Source organism: Aplidium turbinatum, chromosome 15, assembly GCF_918807975.1.
Source record: "Aplidium turbinatum chromosome 15, kaAplTurb1.1, whole genome shotgun sequence".
NCBI lineage: Eukaryota > Metazoa > Chordata > Ascidiacea > Aplousobranchia > Polyclinidae > Aplidium > Aplidium turbinatum.
This window is the reverse complement of record NC_137486.1, coordinates 7,639,353-7,654,039: the sequence shown is the minus strand read 5'-3', so window position 1 is coordinate 7,654,039 and position 14,687 is coordinate 7,639,353. Positions and strand designations below refer to the sequence as shown.

At 41.4% G+C, this 14,687-nt stretch overlaps 1 protein-coding gene across 1 annotated transcript in view; it reads right to left on the bottom strand.

The window, feature by feature from the left end:
* LOC145783914 (uncharacterized) overlaps positions 1–14,687 on the bottom strand; it is a 43,178-nt gene that overhangs the window by 9,078 nt on the left and 19,413 nt on the right. Inside the window, exons 14-21 of the mRNA XM_082595676.1 lie at positions 13,166–13,444; positions 12,462–12,851; positions 12,147–12,195; positions 11,681–11,840; positions 11,217–11,298; positions 7,996–8,100; positions 555–691; positions 112–212 (exon numbers count right to left, since the gene is read on the bottom strand). Coding sequence (XP_082451802.1) covers positions 112–212; positions 555–691; positions 7,996–8,100; positions 11,217–11,298; positions 11,681–11,840; positions 12,147–12,195; positions 12,462–12,851; positions 13,166–13,444 — 1,303 coding nt within the window. The remainder of the gene's footprint in view (positions 1–111; positions 213–554; positions 692–7,995; positions 8,101–11,216; positions 11,299–11,680; positions 11,841–12,146; positions 12,196–12,461; positions 12,852–13,165; positions 13,445–14,687) is intronic.

The window sequence follows — 14,687 nt, the reverse complement described above, 5'->3', positions numbered from 1 at the left end:
GTTTCCAGACAGAAAAATCGGCTCTTTTCACATTGATTCAACTGCGGTAGACGTTGAATCAATGTAACCATGCTCAATGTTGCTGTCTGAGCAATTCTGCAAGAGACCTACCGGGGTTGGAGGTGACGCTAGACATACGGGAGATGGATTTGTTCTTTTGATCGGAAATGCTGCTCCCGGTGCTGTCAGGCATGCTGATCGTCAGTGGGTTCCTGAGAAGGGTGGGAACTTGGTAAGCGATAGAACGTAAAGTTCATGAGCTAAAGAGTTCTGAAAGGCGAAGTAACGCAACAAAACAAGGTCACCAGGGGGTAGGTTAGCTTAATATGAGAGTCAGAGTATTTTTTATATTATTTATTTTGGTTCTTCAAACTGTTGATTTGTGAAGACTTCAAAACCTATATAATTAGGATGTCCAGTCCACGTATAGGGAGGATTCTTTTTTGAAGAAAAAAAAAATTAAACTTTTACGAGGTGTACAAATGTACACTGTACACCAAATGGGCCCGTAGTTCGTGTATTGTACAGTGTACATCCCTGGCGCAAAGCCATACTTGTTGTCGTCGAAGTTGAAGGGATCAGCGTCAAGTTGCTCGGACTGGCTGCCACGCATCGGCCTGGATATTTGCGGTTTAATGTCAGCGCTTGGGTCTTGGTTAGGAAACATGTCCGAAGATTTTGAATAGTTTTGCTGAAAGGATAAACCCAAGTGATAATTCTGAAATTACAAATTGGCATCATGCGTTGAGCTGAGGACGATAAAATCAAAAAGCCTAGCTACTTAATTCTATAAAGAAACCTTAGCCAAATGAAATTAGCGTTGATAAACATAATGACTAAACGCAATATTGAAAGGAAAAGTGCAAATGGGAATGCTGAGATGATGTACGTCAAACGTCATTATGATGATAGGAAAGCTTATAGTCAATTATGTGAAGACAGAAACTTATGAGGACACAGTGGCAACAGCGTTGGCAAGTACGAAAAGTAAAACAGAAATTGCAAAATGCTGGCTTTGAAAATAAGTTAACAACAACGTGTCGGAGGCTGGGTTTTTTTTTTCGGTCATTTATCGGTCATTGAGCGATTTTTTAGCAAAATATCCGAAAAAAATATAGTCAATTCGGTCAAAATGTCCGAAAAATATATAGTCAAATCGGGTGTTGCAAGGTTGAGTTTCGCTGATGAACGTTGAAGAAAGTTTTCTCAGATAAAACACGACAACGTTTCTCAGCGAAACTTAATGTTGTAGCTCATAGGCGCCTAACTATTTTTTTGGCCGTGGGGGCGAAAGTGTGTTTCATCAGCAGCAACGTAAATTCAGAAAAATGTCACGCAGATGGATGACATAATTATGTCGTCACACTAGGATTGCTTTTATTGCCACACTCGGAGTTATCGCTACGTTCGACCTACCACTAATTATTATAAACAAAACTCGACCACTTCGGTTAAGCAAACACATGCCATGCGTCTGCGTAGGCTTAGCGGTTGATGGACTGCAGACATATCTTTCTTAAAATCAATGATGACAGACAGGGCAGCCACAATAGCCGGATGTGACTCTATTTCATTCGCACGAGTTAGAAGGGGAAAAATAGGATTCTGAGTAGGGATGTGCCGATTCTTAAATATTTGCCGATTCCGATTCTTTGGTTAAATGATTAAAGTTAGCTTTTGTTGCCACACTCGGAGTTATCGCTACGTTCGATCTACCGTTAATTATTATAAACAAAACTCGACCACTTCGGTTAAGCAAACACATGCCATGTGTCTGTGTAGGCTTAGCGGTTGATGGACTGCGACTCTTTGAGCTAAGCACAACATAAAGTTTAGCAACGAATTAGATTTATTACCATGAAACAAGAGACGAAAAGGTTTACTAAAAAGTAAAAGGTATACTGTAAATGGAATGACAATGTCTTGAAAATGCAATGCAAATACTAACTTGATTATACGCTTGAAAATGTACCTGTTGAAAGTAAAATCATTCACGTTTACATCAATTCAACAGCACGTCACCTTAGTCCGGTAGAAGTATGACTGAACCTGGAAATTTTATGCAAAGTTTTTTTTTTTATTGATTTTGGTAGCCTAGAGTCTACTCTTTCAGGATCTGCCGGGTGCACTCCGCGCACCCTTGAGCGTTTTGAGAAATTCAAGATGGCGTCCAAAATGGCTGCCGTTTCAGATAACTTCCTATAACTCAGTTAGTATTTGACCTAGGATGATAATTTTGGTGTCTAACCATATGTTTTGAGGGGCAAGGAATACATTGAAACTATTTATTTGACTGGTTGGGGATTGCATCATGTAGAAATGCAATAATGCCGCCAATAGGGCTGCCATATTACAAATTTCAAACAAAAACAAACAAATTCACTTGTATTTGGTCTAGAATGATAATTTTGGTGTCTATCCATATGTTTCGTTGACAAGGAATCCATTTAAGGGATTAAAACATTTGCATATGAATTACATCGCAGGAAAATCCAAAATGGCTGCTGATATATTTGCTGAATACTTACAGTATAGAAAATCGTCATTTCTGCGACTTTTGCTTGTGAAATACCATCTAACATATAACATCACTCACAAATGTTACCATTAGTAATGTACAAGCCTCTCTCACAGTCACAAGACAGTCAGTTGTGGTTATCATCTCGTCATTAAGTCACCTAGTCCATAAATCTGTGATGTTGTCCAATTGAATTATAATGCTAAGTAAGAGTCTGGCTGAAACCTGCAGCATAACACGCACAGAATATTGCACATTTCAAACCATCCCTTGTGCAGCTGCAAGAAAGCGTTCTGCAGAGGTTATCACTCTTGCATCCACATCTGATCATGACAGTTTCTGGGGTGAGTTCAACATTTGCGGGAAGGAGGATCGGTTGTAGCGTTTTGAGTTTCGAGTCTTTCACCCATCCGTACATTTCTGCATCAAGTTCAGGCGTATTGCTGTCTTCCAGTGAACGCCACACAATGGCTTGGTGATGGGCCCTTCTTACATTCTCTTTAAAGGCCTCACTTGTAGGAGGAAGGGAACAAAGTTTTGGTGGTACCGAGGAGGCCCGACCCGTTTTGCATGCCCATACCCTCCAGCGTGCTTCGGACATTGATTTACTCGTAGTATATTGACCGTAACCGGGTGACATGAATGTGGTTGCCTGCGCAATCACTGATTCTATGGGAGAATCAATGACCCCTAAAAGTGACAGTGAGTGACCATCTTTCAGAACCTTCAATGCAGTACCTTTGCCAACCCCATAGCAGCATGCTACCGTTTCACACCCAGTAAGAGCATGGGCTGGCAGGAGTTCATTCACAAAAGACACATGCTTTACGGTTTTTCCAATGTCAATGACTGTTCGTTCCTTAATTGGTGATTCCATGGTGATACGATTTTTCATGCTTCCAACGTGATAATAATAAAGCAAGAGAATGAAAACGTCAGTGTCATTGGATATCACTTCATCATTTCGAGCAGACAGCATCACCTGTTGGACAATGATATTGTCCGCTTCCTCATGACTACTTGAAAGGTCCGCCATTCTGATCACTACACCACCATGGATGATCTCAAATGGGGCAACGTCCTCAACAATCACTATCAACTTGTGAGTTTGGGTATATTCATGGAATGACTCGTCTTCAATCAGAAGTTTGACAATCAGGTTTATCAACTGCTTCTTGTTTTCGGTCCCCGTCAATACAGTCTTTTGAGGTGGTAACTTGGTGTTCAACTGCAGCTCGTGGACTCGGCTAACTCCAGTGGCCCTAGCACTTCTGGTGACACTCTTAGTAGCCTACTGTAATCGTAGTACCGATCGAACACAAGGTGAACGTCCCCAACTTTTAGTCTCTTGGCAATGGCGTGTTTCAAGTTGTTTGCGTAGTCTGTAATGGTGCCCTCTGCACTCTGCAGGCCAAGAAATCACCCAGAGTAGGGCTGAACCGTCAATCACAACTACTGAAGTGTCACTTGCTGTTGTCCGAGCAGATACCTCAACCTGAAGCTGTCGCTTTAAGGAAGACTTTGATGTTGCAGCTCTCATTTCTTCTGTGGGGTCAAACATAGACGTTGGTACTGGGGCCACTTCGTAGGATAGGACATCTTTTATGTCAACATCATGCCCACTAGCCTGTTGGCCTATGACCCTGGAGTAGATGACATTCATGTCGTACACTTTACTACCTCCCACATTCACATGTTTCTTTGTAGCCACCATGGTAGTCACGGTCTTGTGAATTGTTTCATGCAAGCCATCAGGTAAATTCTCTTCAAATTCGCACATCTGTTTGAATCCTTTCTGCACAGCATCCTGCACATTCACTGCCGGGGTTCCATGTTGACCAGTTGCAATGTTCACTAGATCCTCTGGATGTTTCTCGGGATCAAGTGGATCCATACATTTTTGAAGCTTCGTCCTCATGGCTTCTCGGTCCTTGTTGTCATTCTTTATCCGTGCCTTCTTTTCTTCCTTATGCCCACTTCCCTGGTCTCCAGAATCTCCAAGAATTTCGCCCAGAGCAGCCTTCACAGTACTACATGTATGAAGACTCAATGCCCAGATCTTGAGCGTATCCGGCTTCAAGGTTATTCCTATGATGCCATTTGGGGCATGGCCATATCTCATGAAAGTAGTTTCTATAAACATATCACTCCATAGGCCATTGCATAGTCCGCGCAGGTGCCTCATCACATGCCCCCCTTTCATGAACCGGACTAGTACCTCTTCTGGGAGGGCTTCCATTGCCCTTAGGTAGCACATCCTATACCTTGCATAATGCACATGACCAGCGGCAAAGAAATAGGGAAGCATTTGTTTGCATGCCTCAAGATGCAACAGCCAACAGCCTCCCGCTCAGCTCGGACAAACCTCATGATAAGGAACACTGGTTTGATCAACATGTCCACCCATAGCTTGGCAGTCTTATTCCTTTTGGCTATGTTCTCCAAGACCTCCACGAAATCCTCCTTTGACTCAAGTGTATTTCAATCAAGTAGGCCTACTCCTCGAAGAACTTCCTCAGCCAGCATTCTCAATGCTCCAACGTTCTGCGGAAATTTCTTTCCAGTCAACATTTTTGCGACTCCTCCAAACACATCACTCAGAACTTCCTCCAGTCCACTGTTTTTCATCAGAGTCCCGATGCAGTCTATGAAACTCATCAAAAAGTGCGTATCATCCAAGCGCGGGATGACATCTGAAAACCTTTCTTGGTAAGCCCACTTCACATATAATGCAACTTTATATAGTTGTAAGTCACAGGTAAATAACACAAACTTTTGGTCAGCATTATGTGTCACCTTTTGAGCTTTCACCATTGCTGTCATTATTGTATCTGGGTGGGATGGCACAGGATCAATCAAAGGCAGGTATGCCGTCTTAGTCTTAGGTTGTTTTGTTTGGCCTTGATTGCGTGTAAGAGCTGTGTTGTAGCCATTGTACTCGGGACAATTCTGTTTCTGAACATACTGAAAGAAGGCGAAGTCAGTTTCGTCCGCTCTTTGTTTTAGAGTAGCCTGTTGCGCAAGTAACTTGAGTGAGAGAACTGTTCTAACAGCAACACTCTCGGGCATTTTTGGTTTCTTGGAACCATTGTATCTCTGTATAGTGACATCATATTCTATTGCCTCCGACACCTCCTCCTTTGAAATTCGTGGGATTGTCTCTCTATGGTATTGATCAGCATCAGGTGGTGATTCAGGATGTGTAACCAGAACAGCTAACGAGTGGGTGGAAAGTTTTCCATTTTGCGATGAGATTTCAGCATCAAAAGTATCGACAACTACTTGTACCAAACCGTCTGATGCATCAGATATGCCAAGACAGGATCGTTCCATTGTTGCAGCTTTCACAACTGAACGCTTAAAGCGTAATACCTCGTTATAAGAACACTTGCTTACTTTCTTACTTCTCTACTTATTTTTCTTATACTTATTTACTTATAGGCTACTTATTTTACGATATTTCTTACAAGCCTGCTGAGACGCAAGTTCGCGCTTATCAGTCAGAAAGCAAAGTGATTACGTAGCATAGTGGGAGTTTGAGATTAAGAAATTTACAGTAAGTATTTGGCAAATGTATCAGTAGCCATTTTGGATTTTGCTGTGATATAATTTATATGCAAACGTTTTAATCCCTTAAATGGATTCCTTGTCAACGAAACATATGGATAGACACCAAAATTATCATTCTAGACCAAATACAAGTGAATTTGTTTGTTTTTGTTTGAAATTTGTAATATGGCAGCCCTATTGGCGGCATTAATGCATTTCTACATGATGCAATCCCCAACCAGTCAAATAAATAGTTTCAATGTATTGCTTGCCCCTCAAAACATATGGTTAGACACCAAAATTATCATCCTAGGTCAAATACTAACTGAGTTATAGGGAGTTATCTAAAACGGCAGCCATTTTGGACGCCATCTTGAATTTCTCAAAACGCTCAAGGGTGCGCGGAGTGCACCCGGCAGATCCTGAAAGAGTAGACTCTAGGCTACCAAAATCAATAAAAAAAAAAACTTTGCATAAAATTTCCAGGTTCAGCCAAAAAATTGGATTTGGCAACCGGACTACCTTGAATAAATTTAAAAGTTGCTGACATCCGTAAACAGCCCTTGAAAAATAGTTACGGAGAGACGTTTGATTAAGTTTTCGACTTGACATAGCTCCCTTTTCACTACAATATCGCAACTTATGACTGACCTGTTTTCGTGTTGCAGATGAAACAAAAGATGCGCACATTCCCGCCTTTGATCAGGTTTCTATGGCAACGGTCGTGTGTGCGCTATGCAGTTTGCGCGAGTCCGTTGTTGCGTTGATTATTCCGCATGTGCGCAATGCGGTTTGTACCAGCCCTTGTTGCGTTGGTTGGTGGTTACGTCATGCCGAGACTTCAAGTTCATTTTCACAGCGAGCGATTCACTGCCGCGACAATTCACTGTAAAGGTTTCGACTTTCGAAAGCAACATCGAGTCTGTTTGCAAGCGCATAAAGCTAAACGCATGCTCCGTCTACGTAGCAAATTATGTTGCTTTTGGGTGCATTCAACATCTGATGACATTGAATCGACACAAAATGGTAGATTTTTGCTATGTCGCAGGCAGCAAAATCAGTCATTTTTACATTGATTCAATGTCTGCAGACGTTAAATCAATGTAAAAATGACAGATTTTGTTGTCTGGTGTTGGATTGTAGCATCGCAACTCGTTCTCGTGATTATTTATCGCGAAGCTGTTGCGGTTTGCATTCAAAAAATGTTGTCCTGCTGCCGATCGCTAGTTCATCTATTGTTTTATGTATCAATACAGCATAAAAAGTTGGCGCCTATGTTGTAGCTAGTCAGGAAGTGCAAATTTTGGTTTGTATCAGCTACTTGAAAGGAAATATTTCCATCAGAAAAAATGACCGAAATAAATAAAAAATGACCGAATTTTTTCAAGTCATTTCGGACAAATGACCAAAAAGTGTCAGCGAAAAAAAAAACCCAGGTCGGAGGATAAACTCGCTCTCATGCAAGCTGAAAGAATTGCGTTCGAACAACAAGAACTTCAAAAATTCAGTTGATTGCAATTGAAGACGCTCTCAACGTTAGCCCTGAAAATGGGAAGAAACCCAAATTGTTCAACAAACAAACAGCAACGACATAAAGTAAACCTCCCTGTTGCTAATGTTTTCTACAGATAAGAAAAGGTGGCAGTATTAGGGTATAAGTTTGCTTGAACGTATAGCGGACAAAGCTCGATAAGGACAAAGCTTCGCTACATAAATCATAAGGCGTGGAGTAAAGGGGGTGGGTTAAGGTCTTTTCTTTTCTTGATACAACCCAGGAAACCGGGGGAAGAGGTTTTCAACATTTAGTTCAACCGGGAGTCGAACAAGGGTTTTGTGATCGGCAACAAAGAACCCTTCGTTCCTGGTCTCCTCGTGTACGCCAATAACTCAGCCGGAAAGTAAACAAGTTCAATTTTAGTCAAGATTACCAAGTCTGCAGCAGATGGTTTCACGTCCGGCATGAGAAACATGCTTTGAGAGAAGCCGTCATTAGATGCCATGTTGATGGGGGATGGAAGAGGAAAACCGGCGTCCTAGAGAAACAAGGAAGATTGACATTATACTGTTTTAACGTTTAACCTGTCTTGAAATATGTACACCAAACGAAAGAATAGTTCAAAAACCATTGGAATTTGAATGGGAATTACTTCTTAAAAGGTAAGAGTGATAACTTGCACTTGTATTTAATGATGTACAGGGAATTAAATCCAAAAATATATGGAAAGATCTTATAACCCAAAAGATGCCAATCAACTAAGATGAATGCAGCGCACATTGCAATTACAATATTATTGAAAATGTATTGGACAAATGATTCGAGCAGCTGCATAACATCATAGATATCTTATATATAGATATGCAACTCAGTGGTGCGTAAAGATGTTTGAAGGCTAACAGCGTAGCTATGGCTGTATGCATTGACTTCAAACTTGGCACAGCAAAACAACTTTATTTTTAATATATTTTTTTGGTTTTTGTTTAAATAAAACTTTCTTCGTTTTCAAGTTGACGTATGGATTGCTTGTGATGACGTCACATTCTCGTTCCGCATGGACTGCTTTATGGAGATTCTGGCGATTGAAAACAAATCAGTCACAGAGGGTACCTCTAAATACCCATTGTCTGGCATTGTCGGGCATTGTCAGGCATTGTCGGCTTTTTGGGAGGTTGTGGAGCATTTTCAGGGGTTGTCGAACATTTTCAGGGGTTTCAGGTATTGTAGAGTAGGCTAACTACTTTCAGGCATTGTTGGGAATTTCTAGGCATTGTGTAGGATTTACAGGCATTGTCGATCATTATCAGTGGTTGACAGGCTTGTGAGGCATTGTCGAACATTTTCAGGCATTATCGTACATATTCAGGGGTTGTCGAGCATTTTCAGGGGTTGTCAGGCATTGTAGAGTAGCTACTTTCAGGCATTGTTGGGAATTTCCAGGCATTGTCTAGGATTTCCAGGCATTGTTGATCATTATTAGTGGTTGATGGGTTTGTCAGGCATTGTCAAACATTTTCAGGGGTTGTCTAGCATTTTCAAGGGTAGTCAGGCATTCTAGATTAAGCTACTTTCAGGCATTGTTGGGCATTTCCTAGCATTGTCTAGGATTTCCAGGCATTGTCGATCATTATTGGTTTTTGACACGTTTGTAAGGCATTGTCGAACATTTTCATGCATTTTCATTCCCAGCTCTGCATGCGCAGCAGAATGATCCCTTTCTCTTTTGCGTAGGTTGTAAACGTATTTACGGTATACACAAACACAGCAGCGTTTAAATGACCTGGCTATCATAAGTATCGACAATGCCTGACAAACCTGTCAAAACCTGGTAATGATCGACAACCCAAGAAAACGTTCGACAATGCCTAACAAACCTATCTACCACTGAATATGTTCGACAATGCCTGGAAATCCTAGACAATGCCTGAAGATGTCCGACAATCAGTGGCGTAGCTAGGGGGGGGAGGGGCGGACCGCCCCGGGCGGCACGTCTGGGGGCGGCACTTTCAGACTACGATATTTGATTTTGATTATAATCTGATAAAAAACTGATTTCATTTTCACACAGGGCCGGATTTAACTGATGGGGGGCCCGGGGCACTTTTAGATCAGGGGCCCCGTGAAAAAAAATTCGCCTATGGCGCGAAACACCCCCTCGATGTCTACAAACACCCCCTCGAAAATGCTCGACAACCCCTGAAAATGTTCGACAATGCCTGAAAATGTTCCATAATGACTACCAAACCTGTCCACCACTGATATTGATCAACAATGCCTGGAAATCCTTGACAATGCCTGGAAATTCCCGACAATGCTTGAAAGTAGCTACTCTACAATGCCTGACAACTCCTGAAAATCCTCGACAACCCCTGAAAATGTTTGGCAATGCCTGAAAATGTTCTATAATGCCTAACCAACCCGTCAACCACTGATAATGATCGACAATGCCTGGAAATCCTAGACAATGCCTAAAAGTAGCTATTCTACAATGCCTGACAACCCCTGAAAATGCTTGAAAATTTCCGACAATGCCTAACAACAAGCCTGTCAACCATTGATAAGTAGGTAAAGACCTTTTTTGGAGCTGTAGTTCCAGGACAAGCTGAAGTTTTATTCAATTAATCTACTGAGTGTTACCAAAATGAAAGTTACTGCTGGCTACCGAAAGCTGTGCTATAGCATTTGGTAGCCTAGTTATGGTGTGTACCAAACATTAAAATTGTCTTGGTTTGGCGGTTGGATCCGTGATGCTAATGAAGCTGCCTCAGCAGGGGGGAGGATGCCCCCTGCCCTCAAATTTTCTCTGGATGGGGGCAATGGTGCCCTTTTAAGGTCATGTAAGCTACTGCACATTTTGCAATATAGGCTATCAACTTCTGCTATTCGCTTTTAGCCAAATTATAGGGCCTATAGCCTACAGTAGGCCCACACAAATTATCCCGTGGACACATTTTATACGTTGCAGCAGATTGTGATGCTATGAATGTGAAATTTACCTTTTGTTTCTTGTTCAAGTTATTGCAATTATTCATCTGTCTCACATTTCGACTTTCATGGCTAATAGCGGGAAAACGAACGAGTTGCCCAGCATTATCGCTACCGTATATCTCACCCTAAAATCGTTCCGGCGCCCCTCTATCTCAGGTTTGTAAACTGCCTACAACAAGCTTTAATGAGTCACTGGAAATAAGCTTAAATGGTAGTTCCAACGATCATGAAACAGAAGTTGCATAACCTACGTGAAGAAAGATTATTGTCTTGATTTTTCATAGTAGGCTATTCTGTGAAAACTTGAAATATACGCCAAACAAAATATTCCAAAGGAGCTCAAAAGCCGCCACTCGCCAAGCCCAAACCGTACAATAATAGCCCACCATAGATACGCTAGCCAAGCTGGCAACCTTGATTGTTGATTGTGTCCATAAAGTCAGTCGAGCGTGACGATAATTCCACGATTGCTGAGTTGCATATCTATATGTAAGATATCTATGATAACATGCAGGACAGATAGGTTTTATAAAAAAAAGAAAAAAAACAAAACTGAAAGGAAATTAATGGATTTTACTTATTTCGAAACAAGATGTATGCTCAACCTTTACTGACGAATTTCAAATGTCAAAAATAAAAATAATTAAAAACAACCAGCTCCTGTACCTGGCCATCCTGGTTGAGGGAGAGAGCGGGAGAGGGAGTCATGAACGGTTGATTGGAATGACGACGGCCGTAAGAGTTTCGTCTAGAACGACAAAATGCAATTGAACGGACAGCCTGAGCCTACTTGCAAGTATCAACACTGCTGGTAAATCAGTCCATTTGTACACTTTTCTACGTCTGTAGACGTTGGAGCAATAAACACGAATTGATTTGCTGGCTGATACTACAGATCGAAAGAAAAAAAAAATCAGAGGCGTTAAACAATAACAAAAGATGCAGCTGTGGTTTCGAGTTCGAAATGACCTGAGTTTACAAAGAACAAACAAAAAGAAAACATAGTTGGCTCAAGAAAATACAAACAGAACCCTTGACAACTAACGGTTGGTTGGAAAAAGGGTGGTGGCAGAAAATGAATGTTGACTTTCCAATCTCAGTTCCAGAAAGAGTGTGTTCAAATGCATCACCTTTGTAAGTCGTTGTCCATTCCAATATCAGAATCGAATGAGAAATTTATTGATCGGTCGTTGGAGTATGCTTGCTGAAGTTGCATCTGGTTGCCCTGACTAATGGAAGGAGACACCATTCGTTGCTGTCCCATGTTTTGGTTCTGGGCTGGACTCATGCCTACAACGTACGGTTTATTTGTTTAAACAGAGAAGACAGCACAACATGTCAGAAATATTTTTGCATAACCTTGAAGAGGTCAGTCATATTCACTGATGAAACGTAGCTAGGGAATACAAGAGAATAGCAGTGGGGTATTTTCATTTTAAACATTTCGAGATAAAATAAAAATTATCTCCCAACAGTGGTAGCAAAACTGTTGGTGGGTAAATCCAGCAATGCTGTTTTGTTGTGCAACAGAGGCGGTGAGTGATTGACTTTTCAAAAGTAAAATGCTCAACTAGTGAAGTTTATCGGGAAGCTCACCAGTATTGAACATGTCCACTACTTGACCGGCCTCTCCCTCTGGAAGCATCTGTGAATAACAAATATAGGTGAGATATCATTGAGGGGATGTTCAGTTATCGTGTGGTGCCATCTTTTCGCATATTTTACTCCCCTTCCCGTCAGAACGACAAACTGAATGGTGAATTCGAATAAAAATCATTAAAGTTAATTGATCGCATGATCCTTCGTCTCGTAGCCTAGCACTGACGATGAAAAGCATAGTTATCAAAACATTAGCTCAATATTAGTTTAGCAGCAACTTCTTCGGCTTTAAGCAGCAATGAAGATAGTTACCTCAAATTGTGAAGTGAATCCAATCTCCAAATCATATCCCGCAGCTTCTTGGGAAAGAGATTTCTGTCTGGATGCCCGCCTCCCTACCGCCATCTTCCGGGCAACGGGTGACGCCATCGGTGGAGTCATGGCGTTGTGCATGGGAGACGCGACAGGTAATGGCTGGGGGGTGTTCATAGGGGGCTGCATAGGAGAGGGCTGTGATACGTACATGGGGGACGGAAGGGATGGGGATTGCAAGGGAGACGGCACCAACGGATAAAGAGGAGGAGTCATAGAAGGTATGGAGGACTGGCTGCTGAATGGAGAAGTCAGAGAAGGGGGAAGAGAACCAGGTATATCATCAAAGTTCAAGGGTGACGGATTGGAGTATTGCATTTGTTGATGCATCTGCGGAGTGAAAAGACTTATCCTGTAGTAAAACAACACACAACTCAGCAATCTTCCATTCGTACTAACACAGTGACTATCATTCCGCCATAAAGGTTTCCACGCTCTTTAAAATAATATGGCGCGATATTATTGCTTTTGTAACCTCTCCTTGTACAATGCTATTATCAGATTTTTTCGTCATATGACGGTTTCGGCACAGTTCTCACCCAGAGGGCGTCACGTGATGTTAGAACAGCCTTTTACGGCATCCAAAAAAAGTATTTTCTTTTCAAACAGCAGAATACAAAGGAAAGCATCGAAGATTGCGGTACCTGATAAGGTTGTTGTATCGGTCCTTTCATCTGCGAGACCGAATAACTTGGAGGCGGCGGCATTTGCCCTTGTTGCCGCGGCATATAAGAGCTCTGCATTTGTTTGTTCTGCGCGTACTGAACTTGTTGTGACATTTGCATTTCGTTCTGCTGGAACTGTTGGCGTTGAGATGAAACTTGGCTCTGCTGTTGTGCTGGTGGTAGTGGTTGTTGTTGTTGAACAACTGGTTTTGCACTGTTGTCCGTATCCTTAAGCAAATCCATCAGCATAGGATGGTTCTAGAAACAAGTTAGTAATTCAATAATATAATATATTCGGCTGCGCCTCAACACGGCTACACTGACACTATCTGCTTTGTAAAGCGTTGAGAGCAACGCACATTATTACAGTAGTATTCGTCTAATTCCTCAGTTCGCTTTATTTGTCACTGTTTTGCCGGTACCGGCACAATTCTTATAGTTTTGACCTGTTTGCATACTTTGTCACTTTTTTAATCCTATTGAGGTGACGATTTAGGATAATTCTACTGCATAATTTGAGGCATTTGAATATGTGAATTCAAAAAGGGCCCAATTCGACTTTTTTTTTTTCAAATTGCATTTTTTCCTTTCAGTGTCTTCTAAATAATATCTGAAACTCGGCTAAATGTTTAAGTCCAAACATGAAAAATACCGTGAAAAAAATATTTGAATCAATTTCAAGATATTAACGTCTACCCTTTAAAGTACGTGTTAATTTGAAGAGAAGGAGACATTATTTGTGGTCTCTGTTAAAGAAGGACCTTCTTTAACAGAGACCATAAATAATGTCTCCTTCTCTTCAAATTAACACGTACTTCAAAGGGTAGACGTTAATATCTTGAAATTGATTCAAATATTTTTTTCACTGTATTTAGATGTTTTAAGTATCTGCTTTACGTGGATCCCTTGTGGACTTTACGCTCATTCAAGGTTAAAAAGTGTCGCAAACCCCCCCTTTTTTAATATGAAAAATACCCCCTCAATATTTCCATTGATTTCAAGAAGCCAACTCCAGAAATTGAGCCCTTGTTGGACTCTGTCAGGTAAACAAACCAGGTGTATAGCTCAGTTGGAAGCACAAGGAACCACACAAAAAGACTAAAGAAGCAAACAGGTTTCAGAAGGTGATGACATCAAGCTGAAAATTTCTCATACTACACTGCACAATTGTACATACAGTATCAATTTTCCACACTGGGTGACTCAATATGGTGGTCAGGGGAACAAAAGGAGATATCTTGAATGTGATATTAATGTCTTCAGAATGTGTGCGTATTTTCTTTAGAAGCGCGTTGAAGGTGCAAAAGTACCCCCTGGACATCATATCAAGGCTCCTGACATGGCCTAAAACAGAAGCTGGAAGGGGTGTAAATAAGCTGATGAGCTGCTTTCACGATTACATTTCCAAACACCTGGATGCTAATGCACCGAATTTATCGATGGGAGTCGTGGCCAAAACCACAATAATACCACAGTGCAATATCTGCATTCTTTGGTATTG